At 49.5% G+C, this 18,465-nt stretch overlaps 1 protein-coding gene across 3 annotated transcripts in view; it reads left to right on the top strand.

The window, feature by feature from the left end:
• The first annotated feature begins 3,333 nt into the window (after nt 1-3,333).
• Nucleotides 3,334-18,465, top strand: part of LRRCC1 (leucine rich repeat and coiled-coil centrosomal protein 1) — a 68,691-nt gene continuing 53,559 nt past the window's right edge. The window contains exons 1-4 of one of the 3 annotated variants that reach the window (XM_044273444.1): nt 3,334-3,406; nt 6,489-6,572; nt 6,774-6,979; nt 17,926-17,991. In XM_044273444.1, coding sequence (XP_044129379.1) covers nt 6,514-6,572; nt 6,774-6,979; nt 17,926-17,991 — 331 coding nt within the window. In that variant the 5' untranslated portion in view covers nt 3,334-3,406; nt 6,489-6,513. Of the gene's footprint in view, nt 3,407-6,488; nt 6,573-6,773; nt 6,980-17,144; nt 17,225-17,925; nt 17,992-18,465 lie in introns of those variants that run through there. The other 2 variants (XM_044273445.1, XM_044273446.1) reach the window with 2 other exon arrangements.

Raw genomic sequence — 18,465 nt, forward strand, 5'->3', positions numbered from 1 at the left:
GTTCCGTAGCCCCGCAAAAAAATAGAGCATGTCCTATTCTTGTCTGTTTTAGGCATTGTTACAATGGATCCGCCCCAAAAAAAAAAATGTGTGGCATACCGCAAAACACATATGGTCTTGTGCATGTAGCCTTACCCCGATTCTGTGGTTTACAGAAACACCCCACATGTGGTCGTAAACTGCTGTAAGGCCACACAGCGGGGCGCAGAAGAAAAGAAGCGCCATTTGGAAGGATTCCCATCTCACAGGTGTGGCATATTAAAGTGCTGATTAGGCAGCATGAATATTGCACAGATGTGCCTTAGACTTCCCACAATAAAAGACCACTCTGAAATGTGCACAGTCTTTCCCTCTCCGCGCCTGCGCCGAATGCAGAGCACAGGGCTGGCAGACAGATGTTAGCGCTGCCTGGCCCTGTCAATCAGGAATTGGAGGGAGGCGACAAAGGTGGGAAAACGGAGCCTCTAGGATGGGCTGAAATCATCTCGCCTGTCTCTACTTTATACTGCCGTTAGTATGGGCAGCATACAGGTGATGACAGGTTCCCTTTAATGTCTTGGTATACTGAAGCAGCTGTCTCTGCATCCTATGGAAGCAGGGACAGCTGCCAGAAAGCGGGACATACCTCCCCGTTCCGGGACCGCGGGACAGCCTCTGAAATCCAGGACTATCCTGCTGGATCTGTGATAGTTGGGAGGTATGCTAATAAAGGGGGCTAAACTATCATAAGGTGTGCACTAATGATGGGGGATACACTATCATACCTCCCAACCATCCCGGACAGTCCTGGATTTCAGAGGCTGTCCCGTGTAGAGTTGTTGCGATACCAAATTTTTGATTCGGTTTCGATACCATGAAAAAGTATTGCGATACTCGATACCATTCGATACCACGCAAAAAAAATAAACAAAAAAAGCCACGTGCATTCCTCATTTTTAAAAATGGCGAATCGCGCAGTTTTTATTTTATTTTTTCTGTTCCGGCATTCATCACCTAGATTTTTTTTTATATTTTAATAGTTTGGACTTTTCTGACGTGGCGACGTAATATGTTTATTATTTATATATTTTATATGTGAAATTGGGAAAAGGGGGTGATTTATACTTCATATTTTAGTGGGTTTTTTTTTACACTTTTTATTTAATAACTATTTCCCCCCCTTAGGGGCTAGAACCTGGGATCTTTCATCCCTTTTCCTATTCAGCCTGATAGATCTCTATCAGGGTGAATAGGACTTCACACTGTCCCTGCTGCTCTGTGCTTTGTGCACACAGCATCAGGGATGTTACCATGGCAACCAGGGCTTCTGTAGCGTCCTGGCTGCCATGGTAACCGATCGGAGCCCCAGCATTACACTGCTGGGGCTCCGATCAGAAGCTGCCACTGCACCACCAATGAGGGGAGGGGAGAGGTCCCTGATTTTAATACTGGGGGGTTGAGATGGGCCGGCGCACTGTGCCACCAATGATTTTAATGGGTTGGGGGGCACACTGCACCACCAATGATAATTACCCCTTTATACAGGAGGCGGGTACTGGCAGATCAGCGGCAGTTAACTGCCGCTGATCGCAGCTCCCTGTCAGGGGCAGGGTGCCGGCAATGCGATTCTGCTGCCAGCACCCGCCTCCTGTATGTGTTAAAGACTGACTACTATATGGGACTCCAGACTTTCACTATCAGGCCACACAGAGCGGCGCCCAGCGATGTCTCAGCACTCACCATTAGTCCTGGGCGCCGCTCCGTTCGCCTGCAGTGCTCCATTACTGTCTCCTCTCCTGCTCCACATGCTGCTGATTACTATCGGAGCGATGGGAGGAGACATCAGCTTCACTAGTGGGCGTTCCTTCTCCCTGGCTGTAGCGCTGTCCAATCGCAGCGCAGGGAAAAGGAACGCCCACTAGTGAAGCTGATGTCTCCTCCCATCGCTCCGATAGTAATCAGCAGCATGTGGAGCAGGAGAGGAGACAGTAATGGAGCACTGCAGGCGAACGGAGCGGCGCCCAGGACTAATGGTGAGTGCTGAGACATCGCTGGGCGCCGCTCTGTGTGGAAATAAACCTATCATTGGTGGCGCAGTGCGCCCGCCCCTCCCTTCTCATTGCCACCCCTCCTCCGCCCCTCTCTTCTCATTGCCGCCTTTCCTCCGTGGTGCCGCCCCTCTCTTCTCATTGCCGCCCCTCTCTTCTCATTGCCGCCCCTCTCTTCTCATTGCCGCCCCTCCTCCGTGGTGCCGCCCCTCCTCCGCCCCTCTCTTCTCATTGGTGGCAGCAGCACAGGGGGGAGGGAGGACAGCTTCCTTCTCCCCGTGCTGCTGAGAGAGAACATGAGCGCGCCGATAGCAGCGCGCTCATGTTCAGAGATACTAGGCTGCGCAGAAGCGCAGCCCAGTATCGAAAAAACGGAAATCCCGGTATCGTATCGATACCGGGACAAAAGTATCGATTGGGTATCGAAATTTCGATACCCGCAACAACCCTAGTCCCGTGGTCCCGGTACGGGGGAGGTGTGTCCCGCTTTCTGGCAGCTGTCCCTGCTTCTATAGGACACAGAGACAACTGCCTGTAATGAAGAAGCAGAGAGCCGTCCATCAGCTCCATGCACCATCATTCCTCCCCGGTCAGCAGCTCTGTGTGTCCTGCTGCTGCTGGGGAACAAGGTGAGTATGTGAAGTTTTAGGGTTTTTTTTTACTACCTGTGAAGGGGGCACTTTACTGGGCATATTACAGTGAAGGGGGCACTTTACTGGGCATATTACAGTGAGGGGGCACAGCTGGGCATATTACAGTGAAGGGCACAACTGGGCATATTACAGTGAGGGGCACAGCTGGGCAGGGGGCACATAAGTGGGTATATTACAGTGAGGGGCAAAACTGGGCAGGTATCTGGGCATAACTACTGTGTGGTGGCATAAAGGGGGAATAATGGCTCTCTGGGGGGCAATTAGAGGACTAGGTGGGATTCAGAAAAAAAAACGCCCACTGCACATAGTGTCCTTCTTTTCTATGGTGGGAGGCAGAGGGTGAGCACTGACCAGTACTACTGCGGAGGGGCATTCTGCTGAGTGTGTGGATGGGGGGGATGGACGTACATGTGGCTCAGCTGTTGTTGCGACGCCTGCAGTTCCCGCTCTGCGCTCTGTTTATAAGCCGGGAGATGCCGACATGCAAACGTTGCCGCTGTCAGCTCCGCCCCCTCACACACCGCGGACACAGACCGCCGCCTGTTTATGCAAATCCCATTTTATAAACAAACAAGTACGTCCTTCCGGCTCTTCAGTGATTGGCTGTACCGCTGAGTGGGCGGGGTTCTGTGGTGGAAGCGTACGGTTGCCATGACGCTAACAGCTTCCGGCCTGTGTATGTGCCGCCTTCATACAGCGGGAGGAGTGAGCCGTGTGTCAGCCGGGGTGAGTGTTATGTGCGTTACCTGACAGCCACAATTCACACTATGTGCTTTGTGTGTGGGGATAAGACGCAGCGGTATTCTCCAAGGTGTGTAGTCTGACAGGTTTCTCTGGGACTTGTAGTACCTCAGTATGACTGGAACTGGAGCAGATATATCAGTTTTTGGCATTTTTAAAAAAATTTTTTTATAAAAAAGTCAAATCTTTCAAGTGTTTTTAAAGCTTTTTTTTTTTCCTTCATACTTGTCCAGAGCGCTGATTTCCCCTCATGCGTTCTCTAACACTGTGGAAATGGCAACATAACTTGAGGTGTTGTAGATCCCCCACCACAGGTTAAAGGGGCTCTCCGCCGTGGAGCCGACAACCCTGAGGTCCCAGCCCAGTTGTCAGCAGGTTTGTACCCATGACACTGGCTGTTACATGTGCCCTTGGCAGCTGAAGGCATCCGTGTTGGTCCATGTTCACATGTTCCTGCATTGCTGAGAATTCTTTTTTAATATATGCAAATGAGTGACTAGGAGCAACGTTGCTGTTCGGGCCAGTTCACACTGAGTTTTTTTGGCATTGATTTTGGAGCCTTTGTGCCTCAGAATCAGCATTAAAACAGCCTCCTATTTATTTCAATGGGAAACTGCAAACAACGAGTTTACGGCGAGGGAAACTGAAGAAGCCGGAAACCAGAGGACTTTATTACTGTGGAGGGGGCGCAGAGGACTTTATTACTGTGGAGGGGGCGCAGAGGACTTTATTACTGTGGAGGGGGCGCAGGGGACTTTATTACTGTGGAGGGGGCGCAGGGGACTTTATTACTGTGGAGGGGGCGCAGAGGACTTTATTACTGTGGAGGGGGCGCAGAGGACTTTATTACTGTGGAGGGGGCGCAGAGGACTTTATTACTGTGGAGGGGGCGCAGAGGACTTTATTACTGTGGAGGGGGCGCAGAGGACTTTATTACTGTGGAGGGGGCGCAGAGGACTTTATTACTGTGGAGGGGGCGCAGAGGACTTTATTACTGTGGAGGGGGCGCAGGGGACTTTATTACTGTGGAGGGGGCGCAGAGGACATTATTACTGTGGAGAGGGCGCAGAGGACGTTATTACTGTGGAGGGGGCGCAGAGGACGTTATTACTGTGGAGGGGGCGCAGAGGACGTTATTACTGTGGAGGGGGCGCAGGGGACTTTATTACTGTGGAGGGGGCGCAGAGGACTTTATTACTGTGGAGGGGGCGCAGAGGACTTTATTACTGTGGAGGGGGCGCAGAGGACTTTATTACTGTGGAGGGGGCGCAGGGGACTTTATTACTGTGGAGGGGGCGCAGAGGACTTTATTACTGTGGAGGGGGCGCAGAGGACGTTATTACTGTGGAGGGGGCGCAGGGGACTTTATTACTGTGGAGGGGGCGCAGAGGACTTTATTACTGTGGAGGGGGCGCAGAGGACTTTATTACTGTGGAGGGGGCGCAGAGGACTTTATTACTGTGGAGGGGGCGCAGGGGACTTTATTACTGTGGAGGGGGCGCAGAGGACATTATTACTGTGGAGAGGGCGCAGAGGACGTTATTACTGTGGAGGGGGCGCAGAGGACTTTATTACTGTGGAGGGGGCGCAGAGGACTTTATTACTGTGGAGGGGGCGCAGAGGACTTTATTACTGTGGAGGGGGCGCAGAGGACTTTATTACTGTGGAGGGGGCGCAGAGGACTTTATTACTGTGGAGGGGGCGCAGAGGACTTTATTACTGTGGAGGGGGCGCAGGGGACTTTATTACTGTGGAGGGGGCGCAGAGGACATTATTACTGTGGAGAGGGCGCAGAGGACGTTATTACTGTGGAGGGGGCGCAGAGGACGTTATTACTGTGGAGGGGGCGCAGAGGACGTTATTACTGTGGAGGGGGCGCAGGGGACTTTATTACTGTGGAGGGGGCGCAGAGGACTTTATTACTGTGGAGGGGGCGCAGAGGACTTTATTACTGTGGAGGGGGCGCAGAGGACTTTATTACTGTGAAGGGGGCGCAGAGGACTTTATTACTGTGGAGGGGGCGCAGAGGACTTTATTACTGTGGAGGGGGCGCAGAGGACTTTATTACTGTGAAGGGGGCGCAGAGGACTTTATTACTGTGGAGGGGGCGCAGAGGACTTTATTACTTTATTTGTGCCATCATGTCCCCCAGTGCCATCCGCCCCTCCGTGCCCCCCGTAATACTTACCTTTCCTGGCAGGGTGCGCGGCTGGCCGATATGGAGTCGGCAGGAGAAGGACCGCATCGTCGTCGTCTTCTCAACATGCACTGGGACCTGACGTCACACAGTGTCAGGCAGCGCACGCTGACGATATGTGCACGCCAGGCCCAGTGCAGCGCGGTGCTGACAGGAGACCGGGGAGCGATAGGCTTCACTTCACTCCCGCTCCGTGGTCACATGATCAATCATTGCAGCCCTAGATGATACCAATTCAAGACGGCCACGTTTTACAACGCTTGTGTGAATGAGCCCCTGCCGGTGCACCCCGGTCATGATGACGTGTGGTCCATACTGCCAGTTTGTCAGTCTGGTGTGGTGACGTCACCTCGGAGGACATGTCATTACACATGGGGGCGAAATCCTTTTTCTGAATGCACTAATGCTGCAGGGACTTCGGGGATTTCCTGGCTCATCACCTCCAGCCGGATGTAGATGACATTTTATGTAGTCGGCGGCCTAGTAGTGCGTCGTCTGTAGAGGATTGGCAGCCAAGGAGACCGTCATAGCAACTTATCCCATGTTCTGTTATAGCAATCTAGCTAATGTGCCTGATCCCTGGACCCCCCAACGAGAACAGAGGGCCCGGGTCCCCCTTCAGTGGATCAGTGGTCACACATTCACATCTCTGCTCCATTCACTGTCTATGGGACTGATGGTGATAAGTTGCTATGGTGGACGATCCCTCTAAATCCTATAACGGAGTGCGAAGTACATTAAGAGGTTGTAGTTCAACTGCTGTAAAGTGAATCACCCAGCATTTGCCCATAGAGGTGCGTGCCCGATACTGCCACGTGGCACACAGTCCTATATTTCAAAATGTTGATTCATGAAATCCTTTGTGTTTAGGATCTGGCCGCTGCTGTGAATAAAGATGGCAGACGAGGACCATGACAGCAAGGACCTGAGCTTGATGGATAAGCGGATCACTAGGTAAGAGCTCCAGTTAAGAATTAATAGCCACAGTGTCCTGATTTTACTGGAGGTGCCCCCCTGATCACATAGGTGCAGACCCCTATTTATATATAGGGCGAGTGTTGGGAGTGGCAAGAAGCCAAAAAGTGGCCTATAATACCTGTCCCCCCCCCCCCCCCTTCCCATGTGTTTACTGCTATTACTTCTTTATCCTTTCAGTCTGCTGGACATTAGCTTGCATGCTCGCCTCCTGTCCCTGAACCTGCACTGCAATCAGATCTCCAGGATTGAAGGCCTCTCCTCCCTCCATCGTCTGCAGCATCTCGACTTGTCATCCAATCTTCTTTCCAGAATTGAAGGCCTGGACGCTCTCATCAGTCTGCAGAGTCTGAATCTGTCATGTAACCGGCTCACAGCGATAGAAGGTAAGTGCCCCAAGCAGCTCTATGGGACACTCACAGTGAGCACATTACGGGAATGGTATTGCGCGAGCCCACTTTTACACAAAAATGTGTGACTTTTTTGCTGGTTTACGCAGGGCTCACTACTTTAAAAAAAAAAAACGTGGGCGAGAGGGTGAGAAACCTATGCAGTCTGACAAATCATCAGTCATGCCAGTAAACTGGTGCACATTCCAGCCAGAATCTACGCCAGCTTCTCACGTGTAGATACCAGTTTCTGGCACACAGACCTGTCAAGATGTGGCAACGTTATTGAGAGGCGCGCGCTTCTTAACGAATTTGGCGCTTCTTACGTCAGCAGACTTTGTACTAAGGCTACTTTCACACTCGCTTTTTGGGCGGATCCGTCATAGATCTGCAAAAATTGATTTGTTACAATAATACAACTGCATGCAGCCGTCATGAACGGATCCGGCTGTATTATCTGTAACATAGCCAAGATGGATCCGTCATGAACTCCATTAAAAGTCAACGGGAGACGGATCCATTTTCTATTGTGTCAGTGGAAACGGATCCGTCCCCAGTGACTTACATTGTGTGTCAGGACGGATCCGTTTGGCTCAGTTTCGTCAGACGGACAGCACGATGCAGGCAGCGTTTTGGTGTCCGCCTCCAGAGCAGAATGGAGACAGAACGGGGTCAAACTGATGCATTCTGAGCGGATCCCTTTCCATTAAGAATGCATTAGGGCAAAACCTTTCCATTTTGGACCGCTTGTGAGAGCCCATGACAGATCTCACAAACGGAAAGCGTTTTACTACTTTTGTGCAATAAAACCTCTTTTTTTTTTTTTTAAGGAGGAAAATCTTTTTGTATCGCTGCTTCCCAAGACCCATAACTTTTTTATTTTTCTTTCTATGGAGTTGTTGAGGGCTTGATTTTTGTAGGATGACTTGTAGTTTTCATTGCTGTCATTTTGGGGTAAATGATGCTTTTTGATCACTTGTTATATATTTTTTTCGGTGGCGACTAAGAATAAATTAGCAATTCTGCCACCATAGGATATAATATACAGGCTAGCTTGGGGGCTTACACCAGACCCCAGCCAGCCTTTACACACATTGGCACCCCGGGATCGTGGGGTGCCGATGGGAGACAGAGAGAGTCCGCTCCCTCTGTCACCGCTTACATGCGGCGGGCGCCATTGCCCACAGCATGTAAGGGATTAAACAGCCTAGATCAGCACTCCAGGCTAAGGCCCCTTAGTGACCTCCGTAAAAAAGTGTATTGGTGGTCACTAAGGGGTTAAAATACATAAAACCACTTACCTCTCCTTCTCCGAAAGGCGCACTCGCTGCTCCGTAGTCTTTTTTGCGCCGCTCTGCACTGTGACCATAGTGGAAGCGCTCATTAGTAGTCGCTTTATAAGACGCACTGCCATTTTCCCCCTACTTTTGGAGGGGGAAAAAAAAAGAGTGACTTGGGCTACATGCACACGAACGTTGTTTGTTTTCGTGGCTGTTCTGTGTTTTGTTTTTTTGTTTTTTTGCGGATAGGATGCGGACACATTCATTTCAATGGGTCCGCAAAAAACGCGGACAGCACACCGTGTGCTGTCCGCATCAGTATGTTCGTTCCGTTGCCCCGCAAAAAAAAAATTCTGCATGTCCTATTATTTTCTAGTTTGCGGACAAGGATAGGTATTATTACAATGGATCCGCAAAAAAATAACGGATGCCATACGGAACGTCACCCGTTTCTTTTTAGCGGATCCACAATTAGCGGACCACAAAACACATACGGGCGTGTGCATGTAGCCTCATAAAGCAACAAATACAGTAAGTTACTTTCATGAAAAGAAGGCTTCTGTGGGGGGGCGCGCCATGGCCTGTCTTACTGACCGAGAAACAGCGTAGGGATGTAGAGCAGTACAATAGATTCCGCCATTTCTGGAAAGTAATACTTTTAGTGTCACTTACCTCAGAAATTGTGGCCTGTTTCACTGACGTTGAATTATATGTTAAGAATCTGGTGATATAAAAATTATTATCTTTAGCCACTTTTTTTTACTCCTTTTAGAGAGAACTTCCATAAAAGCTATAATGTTGGTGGGGCAACCATGTAATCCGCCCTAGACATGCTCTTTTGATATTATGTCACGCGCCTTCTATTCTAGAAGCCAGCTTCTCTATAGCCATTTTACAGAATATACACATTAGGCCCATACACAACATCTGTACACGTGGCGGAAGCGTTACGTGCTGCACGTGTATGGCACCCAGCACATATAGAGCGCGCCGCAGGTTGTCGTATGTCCCATTCACTAGCATTGTATTGCACTCTGTTGCAGATCTTCTGCGTGGAATTCTGCTCTGATAACTTAACGGGGTTATTCCTTGATTGACAGCCTAGGTGACAACTGTTGTCCCAGCAGTCGGACCCCTAGTGATCCTGAAAATGGAGGGTCTTGATCACCCAGTCCCCTCTCTGAATGGAGCGGTAATGAGCTTGTCTGAGCATCACTCTATTCACAGATCTGTCTATATCAGCCCCCTAGAAATGAATGGGATGCACTGCTGATCATTGGGGACGTCGGACCCCTGGATCGCTGGGAGTCCAAGCCCATTAATCATTTACTGCTCAAATGTCTGACATATGGGGGCAGATTTACTAATGGCGTCATACATTGCACTGTCTAAGAATACGAATCAGTCTCAGGGCTCATGCACGCAACCGTATGTATTTTGCGGGCCACATCCATATGCATTCTGTATTTTGCAGAACAGAACAGCTGGCCCCCTAATTGAACAATACTATCCTTGTCCATAATGCAGACAGTAATAGGATATGTTCTAGTTTTTGGCGGAACGGACACGTGGTCATACGGAAACAGAATGCACATGGAGTCATTTCCGTTTTTTGCGGCCCTATTGAAGTGAATGATTCCGCATACGGGCTGCAAAAAAACGGAATAGACACAGAAACAAAATACGTTTGTGTGCATAAGCCCCTAATATTAGGGGTATTCACAGGATCGTATGTATTTTGCTGTCTGCCAAAAAATACGGAAGGCGTCTGTGTTGCATCCGTTTTTTCTTTTGCTTGTTTTTGCAGACCCATTGTAACAATGCCTATTCCTCTCTGCAACATGGACATGTTCTATCTGTTTTCAGGACTGCGGAATGGACATACGGATGCGGACAGCACACCAGCCCCATTGAAATGAGTGGCTCCGCTTCCAATCCACATTTTTTGCGGCCCAAATGTACAGTCCTGTGAATGGGGCCATAGACAAATGTACTATTCTGGCGCATGGATCTTTGTAGATTTGGAGAATTGTAACTCCTGCGCCAGATTGATGTTAGAATTCCATTCATGCGCCAGAAATTTTGTCCGTGTCCCAAAAAATGTGTTTGTGCGCCATAAAAAGTGTCTAGTCTAAGTTTACGCTACCTATAAGTTGGCATAGTTTCACTCCAAAAATGCATCCAAAATTTTGGCCCACAGGCCGTATTTTGGGTACGCCCCCTTTCTAGCAAAGCCCCGCCCATTTCTAGCAAAGTCGCCCACTTGTTGGCCAGGGCGGAGAAAGCTTAGAAGATCGTGTAAAACGGTTGGTAAATGTGATGCAAAGCATGCCATAGAACTGGCAGGATTTTATTAGTAAATCTGCCCCATGGAGTCCAGTAGGCCGCCAGGTGATCAATTATTTAGAGGTTTTTAGCATTTTTATGGTTTTAGTAACTGTTAGGGCTCAATCACATGACCGTATGTCTTTTTCAGTATCTTGTGGGACGTTTTCACCAGACCCGTTTTTTTTCCATTTATTTTTTTTTTCAGTGGTGTTTCCGGTTCCGTTCCGTTTTTCCGTATGGCATATATGGTATACAGTAATTACATAGAAAAAATGGGGCTGGGCATACAATTTTCAATAGATGGTTCCGCAAAAACGGAACAGATACGGAAGACATACGGAGTACATTCCGTATGTGTTCTGTTTTTTTTTGCTGACCCATTGACTTGAATAGAGCCACGGAACGTGATTTGCAGGCAATAATAGGACATGTTCTATCTTTCAACAGAACGGAAATACGGAAACGGAATGCAAACTGAGTACATTCTGTTTTTTTGCGGAACCATTTAAATGAATGGTACCGTTTACGGAACGCAAAAAAAAACGTTTGTGTGAACGAGCCCTTAGGGTCCATTCACACGTCCGCAATTTCGTTCCGCATTTTGCGGAACGGAATTGCGGACTCATTCATTTCTATGGGGCAGCACGATGTGCTGCCCGGACACGGAGTTGCGAATCCGCACTTCCGGGTCTGCACTTCCGTTCCTGAAAAAAATAAAACATGTCCTATTCTTGTCCGCAATTGCGGACAAGAATAGGCATATTCTATTAGTGCCGGCAATGTGTGGTCTGCAAAATGCAGAACGCAAAACACGTTGCGGACGTGTGAATGGACCCTTACTGTGAGCTTCTGAAATTGTCTCTCCACTGCCATAAATCCAGAGCCCATCTTGGCTGAAATGCTGCTAAGCCCTGTTCATCTCTGGCTCTTGGTTGGTCATAGCGCCGGATCTGTCACCAGCAGACATCGCCCAACAAACCCCATTCACTTCCAGTGAGATCCGTTTGGTTCCACTGAGGTCCTGACATGTTTTTTATAAACTGAAGCCACAACGCAGGAGGAACCAGGAGCTCTTTATTAACTGCTCTAATGTTAAAGGGCATCTGTCAGCAGATTTGTACCCATGACACCGGCTGACCTGTTTCATGTGCACTTGGCAGCTGAAGGCGTCTGTGTTGGTCCCATGTTCATATGTGCCCGCATTGCTGAGAAAAATTATGTTTAACTATATCCAATTGAGCCTCTAGGAGCAACAAGAGTTTCTCATCTGTATCATTGGGGGACACAGTCTTGACCTTGGGTATAGCTGCTGCCACTAGGAGGCGACACTAAGCAAATAAAGTGTTAGCTCCCCCTCTCAGCTATATCCCCCCTGCAGACACTGAGCCAATCAGTTTTAGCTTAGTGTCTGTAGGAGGCAGACCTCCCTGCTCTGCAAGTCTGCAGATCGTTCTCTTTTTCTTTCCTTTAGCTGGGCTGATGGCAGTCTCCAAGCTGCCTGCGTTCCCACCCAAGAGACAGGAGTCCAGGGGGTCACCCAAACCCCCCGCTCCTTCCCGTGCTCCAGAAGAAAAGGAGGACCAGAGGTTCCTGTAAAAACCTCTGTCTCCCGCCAGCATTTGCATCACCACGGCTGTCCCCCTCAGTCCCCTCTGTTTCCGGTGTAGCATCCCTCACCAGGGGGCCGCACACCGAAGGTGGTGATCGGGCTGGAGCCAGGGGGGCAGAAAACGCCAGACGGTGAGTATTCTCTCAGTCCCCAAGGCCCCCATTCCTCCATCCCCTCCTCAGGTTTTTTTTCATGTGAATATCCCCCATGGAGGCCTACTTACCTCCACCTGAGGCCTCAGTTTCGTCAGGTGTCCCTTCCCCGAGGAAGGGGGAGACTTCTGCTTATTCCCAGCCTTTCTCTAATTGCTCGGTGTTATTAGGTTGTTTCCTAAGAGAGATGCCCTAGGAATCTGGTGATTAACCTGCATGTGCATATGGAAGCTAAGCAGGATGTGTGGATGATGAGAGTCCAACCTGGTGTAGTGATTGCTCTAGCCCCACCAGCTGCCAATAAGCTCCGCCCCTGCCTCCTGCTTAACCCCCCCTTACATAGACGGAGAATTGCACTTGCACTGGATACCGTACAGCCCGTAGCATACCCTCCTTCCACAAAAGGCAGAGTAATTGCACTTCCAATAAATACTATACATTCTGTAGCATCACCCTCCTTCCACAAAAGACAGAGTATTTGCACTTACAATAAATACTATACATTCTGTAGCATCACCCTCCTTCCATAGGTGGAGTAATTGCACTTACAGTGGATGCTGCACTGCCTGTTGCATTACACTCCTTTCATAGGCGGAGTAATTAGCATTTGCATTGGATGCCGTACAGTCAGTAGTGTTACACTTCCTTCTTAGGTGGAGTACTTGCACTTCCATTGGGTACTGTATAGCCGGTACCATTGCCCATCCATAGACAGGCTAATAGCACTTCCATGGGGTACCGTAGTCCGTTCCATTATTCTCTTTCTATAGGCGGAGTAGTGCCACTAACTCTGGACACGGTACAGCTGGTAGCTTTGCCCTCCTCCTATGGGCGGAGTCATTGCAATTCCAGCGGGTGCCATTCGGCCGGTAGCATTACCCTCTTTTTTTAAGGGACGGAGTGTTTGCACATTTCTTAGGCAGAGTATTGGCACCTTCCATGGGCTCCTGTACATCAGGTAGCATTGTTCTCCTTCCATAGGCGGACTATTTACACCATCACGGGATACCAGAAATCCTGTAGCACTACCCTCCTTCCATGGCGGAGTAGTTGCACTATCACTGGATCCTATGCTTCCTCTAGCATTCCTCTCCTTCCGTAATAGGAGTATTTGCACTTACTCTGTATACTGTACATTTTGTGGTATTATCCTCTTTGTATAGAGTGGTTGCTCTACCACTGCTTCCTATACAGGCTATTGCATTACCCTCCTTCATTGGGCGGGTAACTGCACTTCTGCTGGATACCATACGTCCTGTTGCATTACCCCCTCCACAGGCGGAGTAATTGCACTAATACTGGTTGTCATCTGTCCTTTCGGTTTCCCCCTTCTATAGCTGGATTAGTTGCACCATAGTTGCATACTGTAGATTACGGCAGCATTACCCTCCTTCTATTGGTGGAGTAGTTGCACAACCAGTAGCTTACACTACCCGTAGTACCAGTAGTGCTTACACTACCAGTAGTGCTTACACTACCCGTAGTACCAGTAGTGCTTACACTACCCGTAGTAGCAGTAGTGCTTACACTACCCGTAGTAGCAGTAGTGCTTACACTACCCGTAGTAGCAGTAGTGCTTACACTACCCGTAGTAGCAGTAGTGCTTACACTACCCGTAGTAGCAGTAGTGCTTACACTACCCGTAGTAGCAGTAGTGCTTACACTACCCGTAGTAGCAGTAGTGCTTACACTACCCGTAGTAGCAGTAGTGCTTACACTACCCGTAGTAGCAGTAGTGCTTACACTACCCGTAGTAGCAGTAGTGCTTACACTACCCGTAGTAGCAGTAGTGCTTACACTACCCGTAGTAGCAGTAGTGCTTACACTACCCGTAGTAGCAGTAGTGCTTACACTACCCGTAGTAGCAGTAGTGCTTACACTACCCGTAGTAGCAGTAGTGCTTACACTACCCGTAGTAGCAGTAGTGCTTACACTACCCGTAGTAGCAGTAGTGCTTACACTACCCGTAGTAGCAGTAGTGCTTACACTACCCGTAGTAGCAGTAGTGCTTACACTACCCGTAGTAGCAGTAGTGCTTACACTACCCGTAGTAGCAGTAGTGCTTACACTACCCGTAGTAGCAGTAGTGCTTACACTATCCGTAGTAGCAGTAGTGCTTACACTATCCGTAGTAGCAGTAGTGCTTACACTATCCGTAGTAGCAGTAGTGCTTACACTATCCGTAGTAGCAGTAGTGCTTACACTATCCGTAGTAGCAGTAGTGCTTACACTATCCGTAGTAGCAGTAGTGCTTACACTATCCGTAGTAGCAGTAGTGCTTACACTATCCGTAGTAGCAGTAGTGCTTACACTATCCGTAGTAGCAGTAGTGCTTACACTATCCGTAGTAGCAGTAGTGCTTACACTATCCGTAGTAGCAGTAGTGCTTACACTATCCGTAGTAGCAGTAGTGCTTACACTACCCGTAGTAGCAGTAGTGCTTACACTACCCGTAGTAGCAGTAGTGCTTACACTACCCGTAGTAGCAGTAGTGCTTACACTACCCGTAGTAGCAGTAGTGCTTACACTACCCGTAGTAGCAGTAGTGCTTACACTACCCGTAGTAGCAGTAGTGCTTACACAATGTATCAGGTTTCCCTCTTCAGTCGACGGAGTGATGCTCTATCGCATTTTGCGTCTTTCTTAGGTGGGACGGTAGCTGACAGGCTGTGGACTCAACACGATCGACATCCATTCTCTGTCAGTAGGTGGAACAGATGCGCTGCTTGTCAGTTTCCTTGCTCCCCAAGTGGAGGATGGCGCTAGCACCATATTCTGGGTGTTTCCTGCTGTTTGGCCTCATTCTCAGGGGGAGCCTCTCCTCTGGTCCTGGAAACCATAGTTGGGCTATGGCCTCCCCCATATGAGGCAGCCTTGCGCTGGCCATAGATTTTATGGCTACTCTTGTTCCGTGCCCCCCTACTGTATGACTCCTTCCCAGGGGGAGTATTTCTCTTCATCGTCCTTCTAGGGGTGGAACCTTCTCGCTAGTTGTAGGTGGCACTGTGCTCATGTTCTGCCATCACCAGGTGCGATAGATCCTCCAGGCCTTATATGTATGGTGTTCCTAAGGCGCTGGCTGGCACTCGTATTCCCTATAGTGCTGTCATCTGCCCATACCATGGCAGGTTTCAGCTGGTGGGTTTGCTCACTTCACGTGGGTATTAGTACGGCTTTCGGTGCATGGTATAACCTGCCGATTTCTAGGGCGTGGGCTTCGAGCCTTTACAGGTAGCGCATTGCCTCTACCTTCTACTACGGTGACAGCATCAGCGTTGCCTCCGTGGGGTTTTGGGTATGCACTTATTCGGTTTGCATATGTGTATTGTTTGCATGGCTCCCCTCCCCGGGTAGAGCGGTCGTACTGTCCTTGTTGTCACCCCTAGATGCTGGTTCCCTACTGAGCCGCATCAGCCTTCTCTACTTTTCCCCTTTCGCAGGATGAGTAGTTGCACTTTCTCCACATACTGTTAGGGCTCATTTACACGACCGCGTGAAGCTCGTTGCTGTATTGCGGACCACATTTGCGGATCCGTAATACACGGGCACCATTCCGTGGCCATTCCGCATCACGGAGATGCGGAACGGAAGAATGGAACATTATGGAAGCAGTACAGAGTGCTTTCTGGGGTTCTGTTCCGTGCTTCCGCACCGCAAAAAGATAGAACATGCTCTACCTTTTTGCAGAATGGAGGGATATCCCCATACACCTGCCCCATGCACTGGCTTCACAGGGTCATGTGAACGAGCCCTTACTGCCTGCTCGGCTAGTGTTCATAGCCATTGGGGCATCATGTGCCCCCTTTCTGCTGTGGGTTGCCTGCACAGGTGGTGTTGGTCCAGGTTCTCTAGCCCGGACTTGTTCATCATGGTCCCGCTGGAGTGTTCTTCTCTTCTGGCAGTCCGGTATGGTGTGTGGGGCCTCTGCCTTCATCCCTACTTTCTCCCCTATGGGGGGCAAGTTTTATCACATCTGCAGTCCTTTGGCCCTTGATATCCAGACACCATTCTTTTTCAGCAGAATTTGGCTTCCCTTTCTGTGGTTCGGACCTTTCTGCAGGGGCTGGCGCACACTGCGCCCTTTACAGGCTTCCGTGGGATCCTTGGGGGATTCGCATCTATCTGTTTCAGACGTCCTCTTTCCGACGGACGGATTCATTATTCGTCATTTCGGAGGGACCAAGACTAGGGCTGGCTGTCTCCAAAGTTTCCATTTCCCATTGGATTCATTTGGCCATGGTGGAAGCGTGGACACCACCCTTCCGGGTTACTGCTCATTTTGCTCGGGCAATGGTTGGGCAGTACATCATGGGGCTTCGGCCTTTCGGGGGTGCAGGGTGGCTGCCTGGTCGTCTGGGCACACTTTTCCAAGTTTTACAGAGTGCACACCTTTACATCTTCTGACACTTCTCTGGGGCGTATAGTTTTTCAGAAAGCGGTCCTCGGATTGACAGGATGGCTTCTTCGTTTATGACCCACCCTGGGGACTTCTCTGGAACGTCCCAAGGTCAAAACTGTGACTTACGGATGAGAAAACTAGATTTTTGTACTTGCCGTAAAATCTGTTTCTCTTCCGTTCATTGAGGGGGACAGCTCCCACCCTGTTTGTACATTACTAGTTCTCCTAGACTGGTTCTTCAGGATGACCCATCTCCGGTTTTCTTCCTTTTTAATGTTTGCTGTTGGCTTCTCCTGGCTGCTCCTACTGCTTTTGTACAAACTGATTAGCTCAGTGTCTGCAGGAGGGGTATAGCTGAGAGGAGGAGCTAACACTTTTTTTTTTTTTTGCTTAGTGTCGCCTCCTAGTGGCAATAGCTATACCCAATGTCAAGACTGTGTCCCCCCAATGAACAGAAGAAAAACAGATTTTACGGTAAGTACAAAAGTCTAGTTGTTGCCGTTACACCTAGAGGCGCTGCTCTCTGCAGCTGCTGCACCCTCTCCACTTTGATTGACAGGGCCAGGTGTGATGGCATTTACACTGGTTCTGTCAATCAAAGGCCCCATGCACACAGCCGTGTGCGGGCCGTGGAACTGCGGCCTGGATCCCTCCTGAGAGCAGGAGCGCACGGCGTCACTGGTTGCTATGACGCCGTGCGCTCCCTGCTGCCGCCGCAATACAGTAGTACGCTGGTATGATCTATACCAGTGTATTACTGTACTGTGCCGGCAGCAGGGAGCGCACGGCGTCATAGCAACCAGTGACGCCGTGCGCTCCTGCTCTCAGGAGGGATCCAGGCCGCAGTTCCACGGCCCGCACACGGCTGTGAAACACGGCCGTGTGCATGGGGCCAAAGTCAGAGGGCACATCTGAACATAGGACCAACAGATAACTTCAGCTGCCAAGCGCACATGTAACAGGTCAGCCAGTGTCATGGGTATAAAACTGCTTACAGATCCCCTTTAAGGAGTATACTGGCTTATGAAAAATGATAGGTTATAAATGGTCCGAATGCTGGGACCCCCACGAATTGCCAGAACTGGGGACCCTGGTCCTGCTGCTTATGTGATTTTATGGTTTAGTTATTTGCTTGTGATCTTATAAACCTGCGTCTTACACTGTATTTTCCTCAGGGCTGCAGAACTTAATAAATCTGAAGAAAGTGAACCTATCCTATAATCGCATAGATGACCTGAGTGGTAAGTGGATACATAACCCCCGTTTCCTCATTTCCCTGGTTAGACGTTGATTTGCCGGTGAAGAGGTTTTATTAATGACCAGACTTTTCTAGCGAGACACGATAACGCAGCCGACGGCTTCATCCTCTCGGTTTGTCTAATGGGTTGTGGCAGTAACATCTTTATGATAATATCACTTTGTACACAGCGAAGATCTGCAGATTGTTTTTCAAATTGTTTGAGATATTAACATTTCAGTTTATTGGCCTATGAAATCCGAGGCCGTCTGAGTAGGAAAACGGAGGCATAAATTCGCATTCTCTTGCGTCAGTTCCCGACATGATCCAGCTCTTGGCACAGACAGCCCAACTGATAACTGCATTAGCATTTACATTACAGAGAATCTGTCATGGGCAATCTCCCATCATAGGCAAGTGTATTCTCCCAGCATGCAAATGATTCTCTGGCCCATGCAGTGCAGAACCTTAGCCGCAT

This window comes from Bufo gargarizans, unplaced genomic scaffold, assembly GCF_014858855.1.
Source record: "Bufo gargarizans isolate SCDJY-AF-19 unplaced genomic scaffold, ASM1485885v1 fragScaff_scaffold_685_pilon:::fragment_4:::debris, whole genome shotgun sequence".
Taxonomy (NCBI): domain Eukaryota; kingdom Metazoa; phylum Chordata; class Amphibia; order Anura; family Bufonidae; genus Bufo; species Bufo gargarizans.